At 42.4% G+C, this 21,629-nt stretch overlaps 1 protein-coding gene across 1 annotated transcript in view; it reads right to left on the bottom strand.

Moving 5' to 3' along the window:
- Positions 1-1,132: 1,132 nt before the first annotated feature.
- Positions 1,133-21,629, bottom strand: part of odad2 (outer dynein arm docking complex subunit 2) — a 39,912-nt gene continuing 19,415 nt past the window's right edge. Inside the window, exons 10-20 of the mRNA XM_041961936.1 lie at positions 21,176-21,322; positions 20,566-20,775; positions 19,112-19,345; positions 18,848-18,958; positions 18,522-18,676; positions 13,730-13,910; positions 13,566-13,627; positions 11,021-11,135; positions 7,510-7,698; positions 7,043-7,264; positions 1,133-1,249 (exon numbers count right to left, since the gene is read on the bottom strand). Of these exons, the coding sequence (XP_041817870.1) occupies positions 1,133-1,249; positions 7,043-7,264; positions 7,510-7,698; positions 11,021-11,135; positions 13,566-13,627; positions 13,730-13,910; positions 18,522-18,676; positions 18,848-18,958; positions 19,112-19,345; positions 20,566-20,775; positions 21,176-21,322 (1,743 nt within the window). The remainder of the gene's footprint in view (positions 1,250-7,042; positions 7,265-7,509; positions 7,699-11,020; positions 11,136-13,565; positions 13,628-13,729; positions 13,911-18,521; positions 18,677-18,847; positions 18,959-19,111; positions 19,346-20,565; positions 20,776-21,175; positions 21,323-21,629) is intronic.

Below are 21,629 nucleotides of genomic sequence, written 5' to 3'. Positions count from 1 at the left end.
CTGTTTTTACTGACAGAAATAATGAGCTTGTTTGTAAAATATATTTTATTATTTATAATAAATACCTCTACAAAATCTGAAATTACTTTAAATAAACTGTGAGTAATGTGGAAAATCCTAATTTAAATGCACTCTTGTACATAGTACCTGAGGTAGAGACAGGACACATTATTGTACCCCTAATTATTACAGACATTTCTTATCCACTTATGATAACAGCGCTTGAATTTATGTGTTCATATTATCGTGTGGTATTTATACAGAACATTTGTGCAGACTCTCTGTATTCAGCACTGATGCTGTATAACCAGCAAGTTATTCTGTTTCTCTAAATGTCTCGTTGTGTTTTCTGAGTTTGGATGTGGCACAAATATTCATATAAGCACTGAAGAATACAGACTGTATAAGGGGAGGTTGAGCAACCCAAGCAGATGTGGGTCCTGTTTAATATTGTGGTCTCGTGTGGATCACTTAAGGAATGTTACTGTAGAGAACGCAGCTTCGAAGTGTTTCACGCCGAACAACGTATGTGGTATGTGGCGTGAGATCAAACATGAACTAGAAGCATTTATTTTTCTCATCGCAGTCAGAGAGCGAGGAGAGGGCTTCTTAAAATGCTTGTATGGACTCCTGATGAGGTAATTGATGGAGACACGGGATAAATGTTTGCTGCTAAAATGGAAGCACGAGTGCAAATAAATACACACTCATCAATCAAGACAAAAGACTTTATTTGAAACCTTTCGCAGATCATTTGATACAACATATTATTATAACACTTGTGGTACTAATATTTGTAACACTTTTCTCACCCATTTGACTTCAAACTATTCAAACACATTTGAAACAAACTCTGAAGTTTGTGTCCAACATGACAGATGCTTAGGTAAATATTTGCCACTGATGTCACAGCAAGCCCACTCGTATTGATGAGGGACTGAACAGGAATCAGTGGGGGTGGAATCAGAAAAGGGGGTCAGGTGGTGTATTTTTTTCTTCTGCTGAACAGAGGGTAGCCTGGTTCTTTTCAGACAGGAGGGAGTGTCTTTAAAAGTTTAGCACAACCTAACACAACCCAATTATTTCTGTGCACTCCCTATTGGGTTTCCAGGGCTGCTGTGATCATTGGTTGTCAAATAAACAATTGGGCCTTACTATTAGCCAGAGCGAGCAGTCGGATGTTGCGCACACAGCCAGCAGCAGCTTCCTGCAGCATCTCATCGTCAGAGCCCATGATGTGGATGAGGGGCTGCAGAAGGACAAAGGACAGAGGTAACAGCTGGCAGCAAGAACACATTCCCAAAGAGTCACTGTTGTCCGGCAGTGTTCACCTGTGGAAAAAGAGCCCAAATAGGTAGCTTGCTGACATGTTGCCATGTCAACAGCAGTCACCACACACTACCACCAGCTGCAAAGACATGCAGTGGCTGTGCAGCGACAGCCTCAGGCTGCACTGGCATGTGTTCCTCTGCGTGTGTGTAGTCAGTGTGTGTGTGTGTGTGTCTCACTTTAGCCTTCCAAACCATGCCTCAGCAAAGGGGTTACAGCTGCGAGCACACATGCTTCTGTAAGTTTGCTCAGATGAAAGTCATGCAGGGCAGGCTCAACATTAAAAACCTGAGCATGAACCACACCACTTGACAGCCTTTCCGCCGCTCCAAAGGTCAGATTATATCCGACTATTAGTGGCTTGTGTAATGGATCTCGTTAGATCTTATTGCAGAACCAGGTTTTGTGCTCTCCAGAAATCTCTATCTTTGCAAGTTTATTTTTGGTTACATAAAACTGAACATTTAAAAGATTTTTGTATGTTCAAAGAGTTGCAAATCTTACAGAAATAAGCAAAAAGGGACACACTGGATACCACTGAGTGGCATGCGTTTTGGAGGGTGAGCTATTTTCCTATTTTGTCTGCAGCAAAATCACAACATTATGTTTGTGGGCAGCTGTGGAGCTGAATCAAAGCATAAGTAAATGTAAGCATAAATACTCATGTGTAATGGATGAATCTAAATTTGTTCAATGTGTGCCTCTTGGTAAAATCACATTGGTGTGCCACTGAGGTTTCCTAAGCCACACTTGCAATTATTTCGGATCATCTTGTTTACATCCATAATGAACCAACGGCAACATTACATCCCTCAACTAAGCACTTAAGGACTCCCTGCTCCTGAACATAATGAAACTTTGATAAATACAGTAACTGCTGAGACGTCTGAAGCACTTTTAAGACCCATACATCAAAGCCTTGTTCTCCACTGAATGAAAAGGGATTGTGAAAAAGATTTCTTCAATAAAGATCATGCTGCAGCAGGCTTACAAATGGCGTTTGAACACCATTGGGATTATTTCCCTGGTTTTAATGCAGCAATGTCACATCCCTGTTGATCCCGAGCAACACAGAGGACAATATCTACACTGTCACACTGTCAAAGGAAGTGATCCTATAAGCCTCTTTAAAACTTACATCTGGACACTGATTTGTTTTAGGCCGCAGAATGATTCATAAAGCTAAACACCAATTCTGCAATTTCTCTACCCTTGTCTGCCTCTTATTCAAAACTCTCCCATCCTGTCCATCACTGGCTCCTCATATCAACATAGGAAGTGATGGGATTCTTTTGTCAGCTTCACACAAATGGAATGCCAGTCTCAACTTAAATAATCATTTTCAGTGACATAATGTGCATAGACTTTGCCTAATCTCTATGCAGCTGCTTAGTACTTAGAGCAAAGCACAGGAACAGAGACTATTTTCCTCTCTCCGGTTATCATTGTGTTCATAATGCATGTCAGAGCAGGGCCGAGGTTGACCCCGACCCCTCTCCGTGTTACATGCAAACTTAAAACGCAGCTCCACACATTTGTGTGGTTAGCAAACAGCCAAAGAAGCGAAGAGAAGACATTCCCAGGATTTTCAGCACAAAGATAAACAGTGAAAGGAAAATAGATGAAAAATGAGGTGAGCCAGCTTGTCTATATGAGCAAGACAGGGCTGTGGACCTACAGTATAACTGCTGTTAAAAACTGACAAAGTAATATCCTCCCTCCCGATTATAATCACATCATTTTGTGGAAAAAGGCACACAGCTGTCCAGGACGTCTGCTCCTCTCAATACACCAGTGTCGGGGAGTATATGTCAAACATTTCCCTTTTGGTTTTATATGATTTTTAAATAGCATCCAAAACACCTCCAAGTAAACTCACATCTACAGGCTCCAGAAAACATGCAGCTCGCTAAACAAGTCTCTTTTGTGAAAAGAGAGGATGCCTGAGAAGTGCCAGAGGCAGAGTTTTTGCCAACCTCATAGCATGTTATTCAGACGTCGCCAAATAAGGTCTCCCGAAGCGCACAGCTAGGCTAAGATAAGCGTGTCTCTCTTTGCTGCCTTTTTTCCTAGCTTGCTCTTTCCCTCCCAGCTGGGATCTCTAGGAATATAATACGCCACTTGTTGGATATTCCCTGACTGTGGTAACATGAACACTTGCTCCACGTTTGAAAGCTGAATCGTGATTTTTTGAGGTTTTTGCACTTCAGAGAACTCCAGTGAGTCCTGACCTCCAAGAAGGGAGCTGGGAAACACCCCCCCCCCCCCCCCCCCCCAGTTGAGGGGGTTAAGGGGAGGAGCAGGAGCAGCCTGGGAGGGCTGCACATATTGTTGCATGCGTACACACATATCCTAACGCACACTGAGGTGTCAAGGTGTTAAGTGCGCTCTGTTGGACCGCGTCCGCCTGCAGGAGTTCAGGTTTAAATTCCCCTGTGCCAGGTCTGACAGCCATTATGGCTCCATCAACCCCCCCCATGCCAGCATTCCCATGTTTTAGACTCCACTGTGGAGGCAAACAGCACAAACAGACAGCAGTGTTTAGCTGGGGTTGAGGGGAAGTTGGTGAGGGAAGTCAAGGTAAACAACATTCCCTGCTGCCTCCAGTGAGCCAGAAACTGTTAAGCTGCTTTTTCTGTGTCTCTAAAGAGGAAGAGGAAAAGTAGGGAGGGCAGCTTTCAAATCAATGACTTTAAGAGGAACGTTTCAGTTTGAACACTAAGCCTGTTCAACCTGAAGAACATTGCTTTGGCATTTCAGGTCAAGGTGTGAGGGAGAGAGGCTTAAGTCAAAGGTCCTAAAGCATTGCACTCCATGGATCTCAAAAACATGGTAGTCATAACAGAGCAGGCAGCACACGGCGCCTGTATCATCTGCTCACCACACCCACGACCTGAAGTCATGTTACCCGCAAACCAACAGGAAACTGTAGAAGTAAACCTGTGATGCTCTGCTTGCTTTTTATTCCTTCCCTCACATTTGGTGTAATTTTTGCCCCCCCACAGCCTCACTGTGCGCTTTCACTCCTGAAGTCTGACCATGTATGAGGGGGAAAAAAAAAACAGAAAAGAATCGTCCCGGGGCAGAAGTGTGCTCATGGCAACAAACGCGCAAGTGATTTTCTCATTTAGATTAGTAAAAGCCTAAAATACATACCAGGACCTGGCAAAAGCTACGCGTTGGAATACCTTCAGTTGAAAATTACCAATAATTACCGTCCGCATTTTGTAATTTTCATCAATTTACTTGACAAAGCTTTTCTTATGAAAGAGCCTCTTTAATAGAAATAGCTGGCTGAAGCTGTCTACAGGGATTTATGGTTTCAGCAAACAATCCCCAGAGCTATTGGAAGCAATGTAAAGCACAGGGGGAAGGCATGTTGATCTTGTACATGACACAAAATGAAGCACATCCGTATAACACTGCGAGATATCAAGAGTGGATGTCAAATGAAACGGGGAGGGCAATTCATCTCGCAGGCTAAATTTCTCTTCTCCCTGGTATGTAGTTCCTGTGAGAGCGAGCACCTGAATCCCTTTTCTTGAACGAGCTCTGATCTGAGAGGCCGGCAGATTCCAAGGAAAATATGTTGACAGAAAATGAAGGCAATAAACCAACAGAGAGGAAAAGAACCTGGATGACAGTGGGTGGTGTCCAAAACAAATCAAAGTGTTTCATTTAAAGATATTTAATGCTTATAGTATGTACTTTTACTTTTAATAAATAACTTAATTGACTCTGGACCAAATCTGAAGGCTTTGGGAGGGGTAAAATATAAAGACTAAAACGGGTCACTAATGTGTTTTCCAGTGTGAAATACTTTCTTTTAAATGCTTGATTTCCCTTGTGAATCTTAAGGGACTGGGCCATACACCATTAAGTGGGCTAGAGAGAAAAGTTACTTTCTAAACCCACTTTGGAGTAAGAGAGACCTTTCCTCATTCGAAATCATATACTACACGTGGGTGAACATGTTTTGAGAGCTTCTCAACGGCACAGAAAAGCTCTCTGAAATACGGTTGAAATAATACAAGAGGCAGTCCAGAATTTTACACAGGGCCGTAAATTAGACACCGTGCCTTGTATCAATCCTCGATACACCCTTTCCAATCCATTCAGAAGCATTGGAGATATTGTTTTAACACATTCTCTCTACCAGCTGCGTGTATATCATGAAGCAGAGCGTTGTACTGTAGTTCACACTGAATCCAGAGATTGACACGCTCTCACACTGTAATGTTTCCTCCGGGCTCAGGCAGGTAAGTATCAGCCTCCCTCCCAGACTGGCTGAGACCGAGGCCAGACCGAACAATGAGGCTGCCTGTGTTGCATTTCCATGTCTGAGATTAAGAACAAATGCAATGCTGGTGCCGTTACGTGGCCTTTGGTAATTAAGCTCTTTAAAAGTCCAAAAATACATTATGGAGTAGTGTTGCAACTCTTAACTGGTACATTAATAAGGGCAAACACAGAGACAGATTAAAAAGGGTGGTATGTCTTGCGTTTGCACACACACACTCACGCCCATACACACATACACAAACTCACACTAGAATTTCAAATATAGACACACACATACACACACTCACTCACTGAGAGCAAAAAAGAGGGCTTGTCCAGTTTTTGTCGTGGCTCAAACTACAAAAAGCATTCAGCTTAACGACTTTTGCAAATTGGACATAACTCTTTCGGAACACCCAATGTTCAGTCCAGCTACCAATTATGGCTAGTGTTGAACCACATACACTGTAACAGCAGATCAAGCTAAAGTACACCATTTAATGAACATGGGAAAAAAATATCTGGCTGCAATTGCATAACCACTTCATAATTTATATCGCAGTTGTTATTTAGGGGGGAAAAAGGATTTAAACTCAAAGATTTCTCATGTGAAAGTCTCTCTATGTGAAACATGAATAAATTTCAGAGTGAGATAGCAATGTTTTTTTCCAAAATGCTAAAATATGGGTACATGATCATCTGTGACAAGACATCAACTACAGTGTAATCTTAACATAAAATCTCTACATCACTGACAGAGACAAACATAAACAGTCTGGAGCTGAGCATGGAAACAGGCCGAGGGGCTCAATGTTAGACAAAACAATGCTTGTTTCTTTTTGGAAGAGCACTACACAACTGCTATGATGAGGAAAGCTGGCGGATGTAGCTTTACAGAGTCGAAAAAAAAAGGACTATAAAAAAACATTGTTCTCTTTTAGCCTTGAACAGCTCTGACCCCACTCTTTGGCCTGAACCATATCGCTGCTGCATTTTACGCTGATGTCCAGGAACAGCCCTTAGCAACAGTTACCCCCAGCTACAGCCCTTTGACTTGTGCTGTAATGGCATCTAGGGTCTACCGGAGAAATGGCACTGCGCACACACTGAGCTGTTTGCTTTTCTGAATTCCCATGACGGCTAGAAAGTGGAGTCATGTTTCCGCCGCTGGATAAAACCCACTTTGTTTCTGCCCCATCAGTCAAAGGCTCTGAAAATAGTCACAGCTTTTCAAAGTTTATTACTCAGTGTTTTTCACACATCGCTAAAACAAGGGTGGTGGGAGGCCAAAGCACATTTTCCTAAATGTAATTATGCCAGATTTAGCCTCAAAAGCCCCAAATAAACTAGAAAAATAACTACTCTGTAAATAATCTACAAAAAAGCCAAAGCAAGGAGTCAGAAATGTAGCTTCAAGAGCACTACAACTGACCTTGACCACTCCTTTCCCATGCATGGTGATGCAATTGTTGGGGTCCTTGGACAGCTGGTACAGGGCCATAGCTGTGCTCTGGTGGACTGCCTTGTCTTTTGACTTGAGGTAGCGCACCAGGGGGGCCACGGCCCCAGCATCACCGAAGGACGCCCTGTTGCTGCCCCACATGCAGCAGTGGCCGATGGCATCAGCCAGATGGCGACGGAGCCTGTCATCAGTCTGTGGAGAGAACAGGATGCTATTGGTCCACAGACACCGGTCTGTACAATGTAGAAAACAATAAGCTCTACTACAGCTCTGCAAAGCTCCTGGCAATGTTCTTCTCATTAGCTCTATGCTGCATTGAGTAGGAAAAGACCGAATAAAATCCATTGTAAAGACAGTTACTTGAATATTCACAGTCTGTGCATTGCTGTTGAATGGTAAAACCTTGTTGTTTGCCTCGAGCAGTGAGGTGTACTTACTGTGTTAGTCAACTTAGCCAGCAATGGGACGACCCCGTGATCAGTAAGGACCGCCAGATTCTCCTTGTCTTTGGCTATTTGGGCGATGGTGGCGCAAATGCTTGCCAGCACCTCGTTGTTTGTTGACTTCAGCAAATTAACAATCAGTTCCAATCCACCGACGAGGGAGCGCACCATTTCCCCTGCATCCTATGGTCAAAGAATCTGTTATTAGCTGATGCTCTGTCAAAAAGAATGAGGAGGACGATGAAGAGGGATAAAGTGTAATGACTGAGGAAAGACGAGGGGCAGGCAGCGGCATTTAAACAAGGCAAACAAAACAAAGAACACTACAGAAGTACAAACAAAGTATTTTCATCAGTCCAGGCAACAATCAAAGTCCCATCAGTGCAAACCAACCAGCAGAACTATCTTTGTCTCTATAAAACCAATGCTTTCAAAAATAACAACAGCCTCTCCTACAGTAGAACTGTGTTGTGGATCTGGGCAAACAACCAATAACTTTGACATCTTTGTCAACGTCTTCCACACTCATCCTAATTTGTCATGATGAAGATGACACATAGAATTTAGGGCTTAGAAGTGACATTTAAAACATTTGCCCCAGACTAACACGCAGTGTAGACTCAAGGCCTCATGGTTTTCAAGGCACCAGCTGGTACCGCAGGACTCTCAGCCACTTATGGGGCAATACCTACCAAACCAACAGGCTGGTAGGGAGTGCTGAGAGAACCACAGCGGAAGAGCTGGCAGAGACACTGGCTTCAGTATGGCTTGGCACATCAGGCCGCTGTTTAAAATCACAACTCACTGCATCGCCAGCCACGGAAGAATACATCAAGGTGGCCGAGTCTGTAATGTTCAGTGCTTTGAAAATAGAACAAAAAATTCCCAAAAAGCATACAATTATGGATGCAAATCACAAAGCATGCTTAATTTGAGTACTTTTCAACATCAATCTACATGTCCAGAGCTGATGTATGGCACAGTGGTATGGAGAACAGTAATCACAGAATTTACTATGTGAATTGTATGGTTGTTCGCCATTCTATAAATTAAGGTATTTTATCAAATTCAGCACTGACAAAAAGCAGGAGCCGATTTACAGTTCTAATGTACAGCTAGGAGAGCTGGGTGTACTGTTGTGTTCTCCTTTCTAACAGAGTGCTCACAGCTGAGATCAGGCCAGGGTGCTGTGTATGGGCCCTGTGATGCCGTGCCAGAGGATGAGCCATGTGTGCAGCGCAGGGTAGGGAGGGGGGTGCCGGGGCCAGGAGCTGACCCCCCGACACACAGGAAGCCCTTCCTCAGGAATACTGATGACGGCTGGCCGGGAGTCCCTGCGACAGAGGAAGCTCTCTCAAGCCACCAGCTGCGATAGACTAGCCAGAATCTCTTTCATGGCCTGGACGGGCCCCCAGATCTGAAAACCGCAACATTATGAGGCTGCACACGAAAAGGCCTTTCTCGCTATCCTTTCTCTCCCCTCCTCTTACTCAGGATGAAATGAAATAGAAACCACATTATCTGCTGTGCGTGATCTCAAGCTGAGGGGAGCAAGCCAAGCTCAGAATGACAGAAGTGTGTCCTGACCCCTTTTTGGAAGCAATCAGGATTCAATAACATACACGGCTACTATGCAAAGGAAAAATAAATCAAGCATCTAAATGTGCCTCTGCATCCAGGCAAATGAATGATACACCCCATTACGTGTGACCAGGGTTCTACTTCCTTGACTGCACCAGAAAGGTAGCTGAATGATTCACAACTAAGTCTTTACAGTTATGGTACGAAGTGAGTTGAAGTTGTGGACCTTGTGGCAGAGAGCACGGCATCTGTCTGTGTCTGTTTGGGGGGCAGCAGTACTGTATAGAGCATCCAGCAGATGCATTTATACCACGGCTTTCTCCTGAATCCACTATGGAACTGTTAACTCAAACCACATGGGGTTTTTATCTAAATAACAACTGCACCAAAGCAGCTGTATCAGGTTCCTCAACTCGGTGGGCAAAGAGCACTATTTAGCTCTTCTCATTGCCCTTGTCCCAGAAAAATCACCCAAAAAGCATGTTCATGAATTTCCCTCAAAATTGGCACACTGACGTCCAGACAAACATTGTCAAACTTTGTTAGCGCTCAATGTGGGTCCACAGTCCCCCTTCCCTCCATATGGTTGCCATGCATCATTTTCGCTACACTTCTGGGCCAGAGAAATTCCAGCCAGCAAAAAAAAAAAAAAAAAAAAACGGCCTCACCCCCAAGACACCTGCATGGGCCCAACATATCTGTTTAAACTTAACCAGATTGTCGGCCTGACAAGCTGTTTACCCTAATCACAGCAATAATCTAATAGAACAACATTACGTTTGTAGTTGGAAATGATGTGCTGAGGGGATCAAAGACCTACTGATGTGTAACTAAAATTAGAGTTGACTGACAACACTGCTGTGTAAGACTAAACTACAGGCCAGTGGCGATGGCATGAAGGAGCTCACAATGATTTGAAAGAGAACTCCACCATTTTTGAATTGCGCCCCTTTAACACTGCCTGACTCATTATGGACAGTTTTTAAAACTGTATCAAAATCTATTTAATTCCATGCATTACTCTTCCTTATCAAAACCTGACACCTATACTACCCATGATGTAACTTGACTGCCAACAGTAGAGTCAAAGGTTCAGGTGTGTTATGCCAATAGTGGCTAATATGGCTTCGAGCCACTAACCTCAAGCAGATATAGAGGTCTGGTAAACTCTCGCTGACACGAGTGACATCACTTGAGGCAATTTAACTTCAAATTTGACCTCACACAGCTCCCTCTGGAGGTACAAAATACTTTCTACATTATTTTTCACATATGCAGTAGTACTCTCTAAGACCTATAAAGTGTCTTTGAGGTGTAAAATTTGTGAATTTATTTAAAGAAAAGATATCATGTTTATGGACCAACCATTCAATATAATTCTTTAATCAGTTATATCTAAGAGCATACAAGCAGTGTTCATGCCTATGTTGTGGGTTCTTTTGCAAGCCATCTGAGCAGTGTTTTCATCAGAGTTCACAGAAATTGCCTGGTTCCTTATGGTCTATGTGTGGATTGTGTGCCTCTGTAACTAGTAGCATGTTGAGGGAAGATTTTCAGCTGGGAAATCAGAAGCCATGCCACAGGATATTACTCAGTCTTTCTCTCTGCCTGCTTCCAAATTCACCAATCCCAGTGTGCCAAGGAGGCTTCTCTGCTTCATATTAGCCCGAAGTTCATGTAAGCCTCCTCTGACACAGCTCTGCCCCTGCTAACCTCCCAGCAGCAGTAGGTTGGAGGGAGAGCTTAGGAGACAAGCATGGTGATATAAGCAGGCTTCAGTTTTGTGAGTGGGATAACACTTTATCCTGAAACGACACAAACTCTGCAGACATCTTTGATGTAGAGGTTTTCTGTGTGCCTTCGGTATGCTTCACTCACTTAGTCACAGGACAGACGCGGACAAATGTACTTCCCTGTACTGTACCTTTGCATTCTTAATGCATGGACAAAGGGCCCATGCAGCACTGGACTGAACATCTGCACTGGAGTTTTTCAATAAGGACCACACCAGGCGGACTCCATCAAGCTGGTCAATGATTCTGCGGGGAGAGAGACACAGAAAAGTGAGTGAAAAGGGAGGATAGAGGAGAAGGGAAAATAGGAAGGAATGAATAAGCAAGACTGAAAGTGATCAGATCAGATCTTTCATTAAGCATAATTTTCTGCTTGAAAGATTTAAGAGTGTAACTGATCATGTCTGTTTCTCAGGGCTCTGGCTGTATCAGCTTGTCCAGCAGCAGGCTCTATGCAACTACAGCCAAGTAGGATCAAAGCATCGATCGATTTCAGAATTGGCTTTTCATCAAAACTTGCCTTCTGTCCTGCTTAGTTTCTCTCCAAGCCTGAAACCCATCCACTGTCTGCTCACTCAAATCACTCTCCATGGAAAAGCTTGGCGATACTAGGGCCAGAGGTTAACTCGCATACATCTGTGTATAGTGCCTCGTAGATGGATTTATAAATAGAAACTGAGACAAACTTGCACTTTATGTTGGTGGCTTGTTTTTCAACCAGAGCCAAAAAGAAGACCTCTTTCCAAATCAAACAGAGCTATAGACAGGTCGCTCTATATTTCATAGGGTCTGAGTGAAGTTTACTTAGGCATGAGCTGTATTTCATGTCGTATACATGACTGCAGTCAAAACTGCAGTCAGGGTCTGGGAACCCAAAGAATTACGCCACAGTGCACTCGTTGTCTGGTATAAATAACATGTAACGTGTTCCCCATGTGTGCTTCCACCAACAAGGCCGACATTGAATGCTGTCATAATTACTTAAACACTCCCTAATCACAGTATCTCCGTGACTGGCAACGAGCGAACACTCATCAGGGACGTCCCCTGCGCCATCTGTCTTCCGTTTGCACATAAATCAGTCTAGAGGGATCATAACATCAGATTCCAGTCTGCAGGGCCTCTTAAATCCAGACCAAAAACAAAAGTGAAGCGTCATATCATCCGCCAAAGCAGCTCCGTCTTCCCATGAAGCAGGTATGAAACAGATTAGCAATGAAGTTGCAGCTGACAGTGATGGATTAGAGGAGGAGACCACAAACCCTGGGGGCATTAAACAACGTGTGTTCACTCTTGTAGCTACACAGGATTCATTGGAGGAAGTGCTATGTCATTAACCACACACTGCCTACTGGTTGAGAAAGAAAACAAACATGCGAGTATTTCATGGAAAACTTGAAAGTGATCGTTGTTTGTTTTGGGCTTTCAGTAGTTATGGATGACCTGCATCAGAATGGTGATGAGAGACTGATTGCGCTGATCAACAGAAGGAGGTTTTTGAGAAAAAGTCTCTGTTGGTAATGTTAACTGACAAGAATGTTGTAGTTAACTGTGTGGTATCATGCATACATCATCATCATATTTGTTAGCTAGCCAAACACTGTCTAATCATGGGGAATCTGAAAAACAGCTCCAGCAGTGTTGGTTTGGAGCAGGAAACAATCAAATGTGAGTTATGTTAATTACTCAGCAAACTACTGTACACATACATGTCTCAAAATAAGCTGTCGCCACAAAACATACAAAAATTGGCTGTTGAAATAAGAACTTTCTGTTTATAGCTAAGTGTGAAGGCTGAAAAATGACAAAGTCTGGCCTAAATATACACACCGTGAGAAAACATGGAGAACATGATGAACCAATGCAAAACACTTCTGCTCTTGTGTGAAGTTTACCACAGTTAGCGGCTTTATTTTGACATGCTCCACTTTTTATTGAACCCATTGGTTTTTTTCCCTCCAAACAAATGTAATAGACTCATACAATATGATAGCATTAACAGCTAAGTAACAATGTTAACTCAGTCATTAAGTTGTATTTGTGTCCAGTGCTAATTAAGGAGGGTCTTTTAGTCCATAACAGCCTTGTAAAAACAATGAAGCACAGATGGAAGCTCCACAATGTTCTGCAGTGTTGAGGGTGAGGTTAAATGAACACAGAACAAAGACTGCTCTGGACTGTGGTTCACTGTGTTTTCCCAGCCATGTAGTCTTGGACAGGGTTGGGCTTTAGGTATGTTCGTCTGACCAGCTCAAGTCCTGACAGTGACCGCAAAGTTATAGTAAAGCACTGGGAATTAAACCACAACCATATTTAACACAGCAGGTGCAATAAACAAAGCTTTTAAAATCTGTCATTAAGCTGGGGATGAAAGAGAAGGGTACCTGCATAATTACAAATTAAAAGAACATAGATTTCTTTCAGCATCAGGCAATGACAGGTTAATGATACTGTGTTTGGATCCTGGGATTGGTGTCATTCCCTTGTCAAAACATATGACATCAACAGACAGCCAAGAATATTTGTTCAGAGCTCATTCAGTAATGGCAGTGAGTGAGCCACTAATCGCATTTTAAAAGACACCTGCCATGGGGCTGTTTGCCTTGTGTAAACTGTAGTCTAAATGTCAAAGACCATGTTAACTGGTTAGATGTTCTGGAAGAGAAGGAGACTTACACCATGTTATCCATATCTGTGGCACATGCACCCACTGCCTTGGTTACATTCACAAGCAGTGCCTGGTTAAACGACACAAATAAAAAGTACATGCATTAATCAATATAGAAACATGTTTTTAAGATGTGGTGACTCTTAATGCAACAAGAGAAAATTCAACATGCCTGGTTTGTTCCAGTGAGCAGGTTAACTAGTGACTTGATGCCTCCACACTTGCGGATGGTGGCCTTGTTAGCAGGTATCTGGGCAAATTCTCCCAGTGCTCCCACTACATTTACTAGCACTTCTTCAGGCTGATCCATCAGCAGGCCAGCCAGGGTCTCCAAGGCTTTGTACTCCTGAAACCTTTCAAGGGTGAAGAAGAGGAAGAGGGGCAAGCATCATATTAACTATTTCCTTCACACTATTTTTTTTATATTCATTATATCCACTGATACAAGATTGATGAATAAGAAATGAGATGAAGAGTCTACAGCCATGCTTGTAGCTCTGAGAGGCAGTGCTTAGCCACACTGGTACTTTGAGCTAAATGCTAACATCAGCATGCTAATATGCTCACAATGACAATGCTAGCATGCTAATGTTAAGCAGGTATAACGGTTACCATGTTTACCAACTTCTTCGGCATGTTACAGAGGCTGTGCTCAGGCATAGTGGTGCAAAGTACAGCTGGGGTGATGGGAAAGTCATTAGTTTTGCAGGTGTTCAGTGAAAATTGACCGTGGTGCTGTGGGGACAGATGAAAAGGGGATCATCATCAAAGTCATTGTGATGATAATTATGATTCTTCCTCTGGGGACCATGGATGTCTGTAAAAACATTTATGGTAATCCATGCAATATTTGTTGAGATATTTCAGTCTGTACATTGTCATCCCTTCAGCCACACCAGTAGTGTGGAGAAAAATGTTATTAAATATTTAAGTGACAGATAGCAGCTACAGGGCACAAAGCCACATGGGCATAGGTCTCTTACTGCAATCCAGCAGTACAGGCAGTTTTCCCACGGCTGCTCACAGTTGTCCCTTGTACGTACTTTGCATAACCAAAGTTTTGCTGTGGTTTGGAAACTCTCTCTCCCTCTTTTGCTGTGATTTTGCCTTGTTTGCCAATGCTATAGAGTGGCAAACTATAGTAAACATTTAAAAGGGATATAACGCGGTTGCAAAAACCTCAACAAACCTCTGATGTACAGTTAAGTTCTACGACTGTTTTTATTCACAGTTACGGTCGCTGGCATCATGGCCCTAAGCTATTGTAGATGGCCAAGGTCATTTGGTTTTGGTCAGGGTCCACCGACACAGCCTATTCTTGCAAGTGAAAACACTGCTAATGAACAGAAGAGCTGCCAAAGTTAAGTTCAGTGAAATTCACCATAAAGAAAAACAATGGGTTTCCTATGCCATCACTGAAGTGTCATCTACAATTGACTGCAGTAGAATTATCTTGTAATGACAGACATAACTTTTGATAAATGAACAGTAAGTCATGCCTATTTTTGTTAAGCCAATCCCAGCTGAAGTAATTACGTGATGGCAAGAGAAACATTACACAAGAGTGCCTGAAGCGGCTTCTACTGCAAACACTGGGCTCCACACAACGGGAAGCTTATTAAAGCCTGTCAGAAGACACAGGAACCACAGTGCGGCTCCTGTGCAGCAGAATTTTGTGATTGATTTCCTGTCTTTTACTTTTCTTATTTTTCTACACTAATCACACATTCAACTAAGAGCAGAAATCTTAAATGCTGCCTTTCATACTAACTAGTGTTGTTAGGAAGATCCAAGTGAAAGTAAAACATTTTAGGGACCCAGAGATGCTGAGCAAAGACCATGAAGACAGAGGGAGAGAGAGACAGTTGCTTGTTCAACCTGGAGTCCAACAGACAGACTGATCTATTTCATTTGACAGGAAACAGCAGAGCAGCGAATAACTTGGGTGAGCACAGAACTTTTGTGAGGTATGAAGTATCATTTGGAGGAGCAATTATGGTGTGCTCATCACAGGGCTGGAGCAGAGGTAAGATGGAGGGGTAGTCGGTAATTGGAAGCGAACCCCACAATCTTGACCCCAAACATTACGGCGCTGAGACTTGGCAGTTGGGACTTTCCATTGCAAAGTTATTCCTTCACTCTTTTGTTAAGGCTTTTTACAGCATTTTTGTGTGTCCATAACACCTCGGTATACTGGCTCAACAGGCTACATATCAATGCATACATAAATCTGCACAAAATAATGTTTCAGTGTTTCCAAGCTGGACCTTTACGAAGGTATTTTCCTGGTACATAAAGCTTGGTCCAAATACAGCCCTCTCTGTAATATTGGGAGTCCTACGAAAAACATAAGCTGGTCTTTAAACAAACATACTTTGTTATGAATGTAATTATTTTTCGGGGTATCAATCATCTCTCATTTTGATGTATCATTAATCAGGAAAATGGCTTACACATGCCGCTACTTGTCTTGAGTGGAGGTCCCCCGACCTCTATACTGTCCAGACCATGTGAATCATCATTCACATAAAAGCAAAAATCATGTTGTTTGCAGTGGGCGACAGGGTCTGTTTCATTTGACCATGTACTTAATGAAAGAAAAGTGAAAAGAATCCACACTCTGCCTCTCATTATTGCTGGAGCAAAATATATTCCAAAGTGATTTTCATTTCAGTACACCACTCAACTGGTGATTGATTCTGAAATGAGTGCATGCCCCTAAAACCCAGTTACCATTAGCAGCCTTTCCTTTTTGACAGTAATGGCTCGGTCACTTCATTCCAAGCTTTTGCCTGACCTAGACATTTTAAGTGTATGAAAAAAAACGGATCCACTTACACATTCAAGTGCACATTAAAAACATTTGCTGTGCATCATGCTGGTTCCCTCCTGAAGAGGTAGCCAAATTTCACCTTCATTCACACCCAGCTGCCCACATCGTCCAAAAAACAAAATAAAACATAACACACACAGGAAAGAAACCATGAAATGAGAGCTCTATTCATATTATGGCCGTTTGGTAATCTCACTAAGATACATTTGTGACATGTTAAATTTAGAGTGAGGGCAACCAAAGTGTTTTTTCGGGTTTGTAAATGAAGTGTCACTAACTGTGGTTTATATGTGATTAATGGCATCATTATAATTATTTCTATTATTGTTATTATCAGTTGTAATATAAGTATTATACATAGCAACAGTGTGACAAGTCATTACAAATGGCAGCAAGCCTGTTCTGGCAAAAAGTGTATCAAGCTGCCACATTAATCATGGCCAGTACAGTTGACTTGTTTTATCATCAGGCCAAGCTGCAGTCAAAAGGGTTACCAACCTGCTCCAATTTTACAGTTTTTTTAAGACGTTTTCAGTAAAAACTTAGGGAGACTCCAGTTTAAAAGCTAGTTTTTAAACCATGAAAATAGAGCTGTCTGTTTTATAGAGTAATACTCATGCCTCTATCTTTAATAATGTAATGATAATAATCACTTAAATAAATACAAATAAATTAAATTCCCCCAAATGATTTTCTTTCACGATACGGATTAAATAGACAGTGATCTGTCCATCCTGCTTTAAAAGAATGTTATTGTCATGCTTCTGCTCCTGTAAAGGAATCCTCACTTAACTCGATGTGGCAGCAGACACTCAGTTCCAGTTGGGAGGACTTAACTTAGACTTTAAATGCAGGATATCATTCTGTCAGTTATGATATATGAAGTGAACAACGATCCTTGTGAGTACTACTGCTCCTTTTTCTTGTTATTTTTAGAATTGCACTGCAATTTGAACTATACAGCCTTTCTGAGTCAGAAGAAAACCATTTTCACATAATCTCATCTCAGCGAACAGCCTTAAACTTCAAGAATTTGCTTTATCAGAAAAAATATTAAAAGACAAGTCTTATCAGTTTGTGGCTAAACTGGAGAGAATAGGTTTTGAATTGACTAATATGTTACCAGGCTATTGAATTACTGCATCTGGGTTACATATTAAGTCCCCAACCTTGTACTGAATAAGAAAATAAATACAGCTAAATTATTCTTTTACGAGGACACTAGTGTAAATGTATGGGGCTGTCAGGGCACGGTCTCTGGTCATTATTTATTTTAGAGGGAAAATTACAGACTTAAACATCATCTGACACTAAAGTACAAGTCAAAAACCAATCCAGAAATGTCACTGTTGAAGGGATCCAGGCTAAATGACAAATAAACTTCTGCCTTACATGGCAAATGATTACAGGCTCTGTCAGCCTGCATCTTCTGACATTAGAAAATCACCATCTCAAGGCTGATTCTTTCAGTATGCCTACGCTTGGTTCAAGACTAACAGGCCTTGAGTAACACATCACTGAAGTCTATAAAATCAGCACATTTACTTGAGCCTTTGTTAACGGTGGAAAAGATCGAATTCTAGCAGCAAACACTCACATAAAAGATCAGAGCAAGTAGAATCTGTGCAAAAAATTTTACATTTGAGGCAAATAATCACTTCAACCAGAAATTATGGTAAAGGAAAGGGAGATATGACAACAGCATGTGAGTGGAAAAAGTGACACAGCTAGTCATGAATGAATAAAAGCTCCCTATAAAAGAAACATATGTGATGATGGCATGACGACCATAATGCACGCAAGTCAGAGGAACCCCTTACTGGTGTTCTGTATTCACAAATGGTAAAACTGCTATTAACCACATCATCTTAGCAAACATATTTTCCATAATTTCTGGGCACATGTGGGTGAAATGCCTAATTGTTTTTACATTGAGGTTCATTAGACTGCTGTTCCTGTGTATAATGAGTGATTTATCAAAGTCATACTAACCTGTTACTACTAATTACAAACATGTAGTCATACATCCCAAAAGATATGGCTACAGTGCATTTCTGTATCTCTGGTATGTTAAGTTTGTGTGTGTGTGTTAATGAGAGGTAATAAGGTGAGACCCTGAGTCCCGGCATACTTAGCCACATTCTCCATACTGATGGAACACTTCCAGATGGCCCCGGTGGCAGCGGCCAGGAGCTGCTTGTTGTCCGCCTTGCTCAGCAGTGAAACCAGCAGCTGCAGACCTTTGTACTTACGCACCAGGTCACGAGTTTGTTTGTCCTCTGCACACTGCAAAGCAAAAGAGAGGGTCAAGATCAGCATGAATGCCTCCACAGGCTGGGTCGAATTAAGAGACGTCTCAAGAAGTCTCAGAAAAACTGCTTTACTCTATGTCTTTTTATCTAGTTCTGTTCATTTGTTTGTGTGTACCACAAGGGCAGAAGTGTGGAAAACAGGTACCTTGAAGATTGCACTGGCACAATGCATTTGTAGCTCATCATTGTCACTGCTTAGGTTCTTGACCAAATCCTTGATCATGCCCTCAGACTGAATGGCAATCCTGTAGCTTTCCTGCAGTAACCCAACAATTAGCACCACGTGAACATGAACTGTTGAAACTACTTTTAAAGCCCTATAGAATCAGACTTGCAGATTTTATCAAACAGACCATGGCTTGCAATGTGTGGCACATAAAGTACAACATACAGTTAGTGCCCCCCTCACCTCTGAGGCACACTCTTGTAGGGTGCCCACTACAGGAATCAGCATGCTCTCACGTGGAGACTTGAGCAGGCGTCCCAGCAGAGGGATACCCCCGGCCTTACGGATGGCCTCCTTGTTCTTGGTACTCTTGCTACAGCTCCACAGTGCCAGAGCCCCACAGCGAGCCACCTCTACATCCTTCTCCTGGTTTGCAGTCAGGTTGACTAAATTAGGCACACAGTCCAGCAGCTTTACCTGAGCAGAGAGACAAGGGACCCAGACTTGCATGTGGATAAAGAAAAACATGAAATTGTGTGCAAACACTCATGCAGACTGCACATGTTTAGGCAGAAAAAAGTTTGCTCGCATGATTGGAGTGATGGTTCCAGATGGGATAGCAAGTTGTTGGCTGTGATTAGGGGTGTGATTAAAATTCTATTACCACTGTGTCTGCAAGGATGAAAAAGCCAGAGATGCTATGAGTGGAAAACTGTCAGCATAGATGTTGATGTTAGCCCTGAAAAGCCCAGTGTGACGGTTTATGGCCATCATTCAGTGTTCTAATCCATAGTTCCTGGCCAGTGAGACAGAGCAGGCAAAGCTATTACACACAGCCCAGTTCAAAGGTGGTCTCGTAGCATAGCGTGAAATTAATCTGCCTCCGTGTGTGACTTGCACATGAGAACATCCGATTTGGGGCTGAGGAAAATATACAAGGCATGGAGGCTTTAATCACAGGTCCCTCTGTCAACAAACATGAATGCAGGTCAGAGGATGTAGGGGACATTCTATCTGTTTTACCCCAGCACCCACTCTGCTGTTTTTAAAAACTGGGTGAAAAATGGATGGATGGGCCACTATCTGGCAACTGCATACAGTGTGAAAAGGGCATGAATGGGTGATTGATTTGCCGTGCATCAAAACATATTTTAGCAAAGTCTGGATATGTGTTTTCCACTTTAAACAAAACAGTAATGGTAGTATGTGGATCACATTAAAATAATGAGGTTCCAAGGTGTGAGTTAGTTCAAAAAGGTTTATACTAAATCACAAACTGGCTGACATAGACATAAACACTGTTTCAATAGAAAATCTATCACTGTAGAACATAATATTTTTTTCATTAACACAAACACATAAAGATCAGGTTCTGGCATGCAGTTTCAGTTTCTCTCCTACTGCATTTCACATTGGCATTACACAGAGACTTTTGTTTGACTTTGATAAATGTTTATGATACACAACGCTGTGTTGATAGTTTGCTATGCTGCTGTGGCTCAGTCTATAAGCACTTTGCTTGGGGACAAGAGGGTTGTGGGTTCAAGTCCACCCTCACTGCCTTTGAGCAAGGTCCTGAACCCCTAACTGCTCGGGTGCTGTGCTGAACTGACCCATCTCTCCACAACAATTGCATGTATAGGTTTCTCTTTGGACGTGTGTGTAATAATGTACTGATCAGAATGTCGTTTACACACCAGTTTTTTGATACCGCCATACTGCCTGACAGTTCTCCTTGCTCTGCGAAACCTGGCCACATTAGCAATGGTCTCAGCAGCTAAGGCCTTGAGGTCCTTGACTGGCGAGTCCAGAATCTTCATGATGCTCTGTAGGCCTCCCATGTCAATGATGGTTCGACGGATTTGGACATTGTGACTAATCTTTCTTAGGATTTTCAGAGATCCAATCTAAAAACAAAAAAACACACACACACACAGACAAGAAACTTTCACACTCAGGGAGATATTTTAAAAATAATAGATTTGTTTTATGGAAAAGAAGCTGTTGTGTCTTTGCCAACATGAGGCCTCCATCTGTGCTAAGAGTACATACAGCAATACCTAGTAGCCAAACATTCACCCACATTTCTACTAAAAATAGGCAGGACAGAAAGCCGTAATGAATTTGGGTTAAAAAGCACCCACATGTCATTAGGCACACTGGAGAATAATTGCTACCCTGTGTCTTTAAAGGCACACTCTATACCAAACGCTAGTGTTTCTGTAACTAAAACACAGGCTGGCACACACGGCTGGCTCTGTTTATGCCTGCAGGCCATCCAGGTCCAGCTTTGGCACAGCTACTCACTTTGCATTTGACTTCATCTGTATCCAGCAAGTTAATGAGGACTTCAAGGCCACCTACATCCCGGATGGCCAGTTGGCACGTCTCCTGCATCAAATTAAAGTCCGTCATGGCGCACAGAGTGAGCACAGTGGCTGTCTGGTTGCCTCCCTGTAATAATAATGCCATACATGAATAAATGAATGAATGAAAAAGGGAGACAAAAGGGAAGAGAGGAGGAGAGAATTAAACATTAAACAGATATTTGGAAAAGGTACAAACCTCCTTCCACTCCCCCCACCCTCCCTTGCCCTCTGTTGTTTCACCCCATAATATCACTCCTGCTGGGGTTGTTTTGTTTATACCACAGCCTGCTAAGTGTTTCGCTTTGTGGTAGCAAACACTGATGGAAAGAAACTATTTGTTAACAGAGCACTGATATGTGCCAAGCCCAGAAACCAGCAGACATTGCCCTTAA

Source organism: Chelmon rostratus, chromosome 20, assembly GCF_017976325.1.
Source record: "Chelmon rostratus isolate fCheRos1 chromosome 20, fCheRos1.pri, whole genome shotgun sequence".
Lineage (NCBI taxonomy): Eukaryota > Metazoa > Chordata > Actinopteri > Chaetodontiformes > Chaetodontidae > Chelmon > Chelmon rostratus.
The sequence above is the reverse complement of the archived record's forward strand: the minus strand, read 5'-3'. Positions and strand labels throughout refer to the sequence as shown.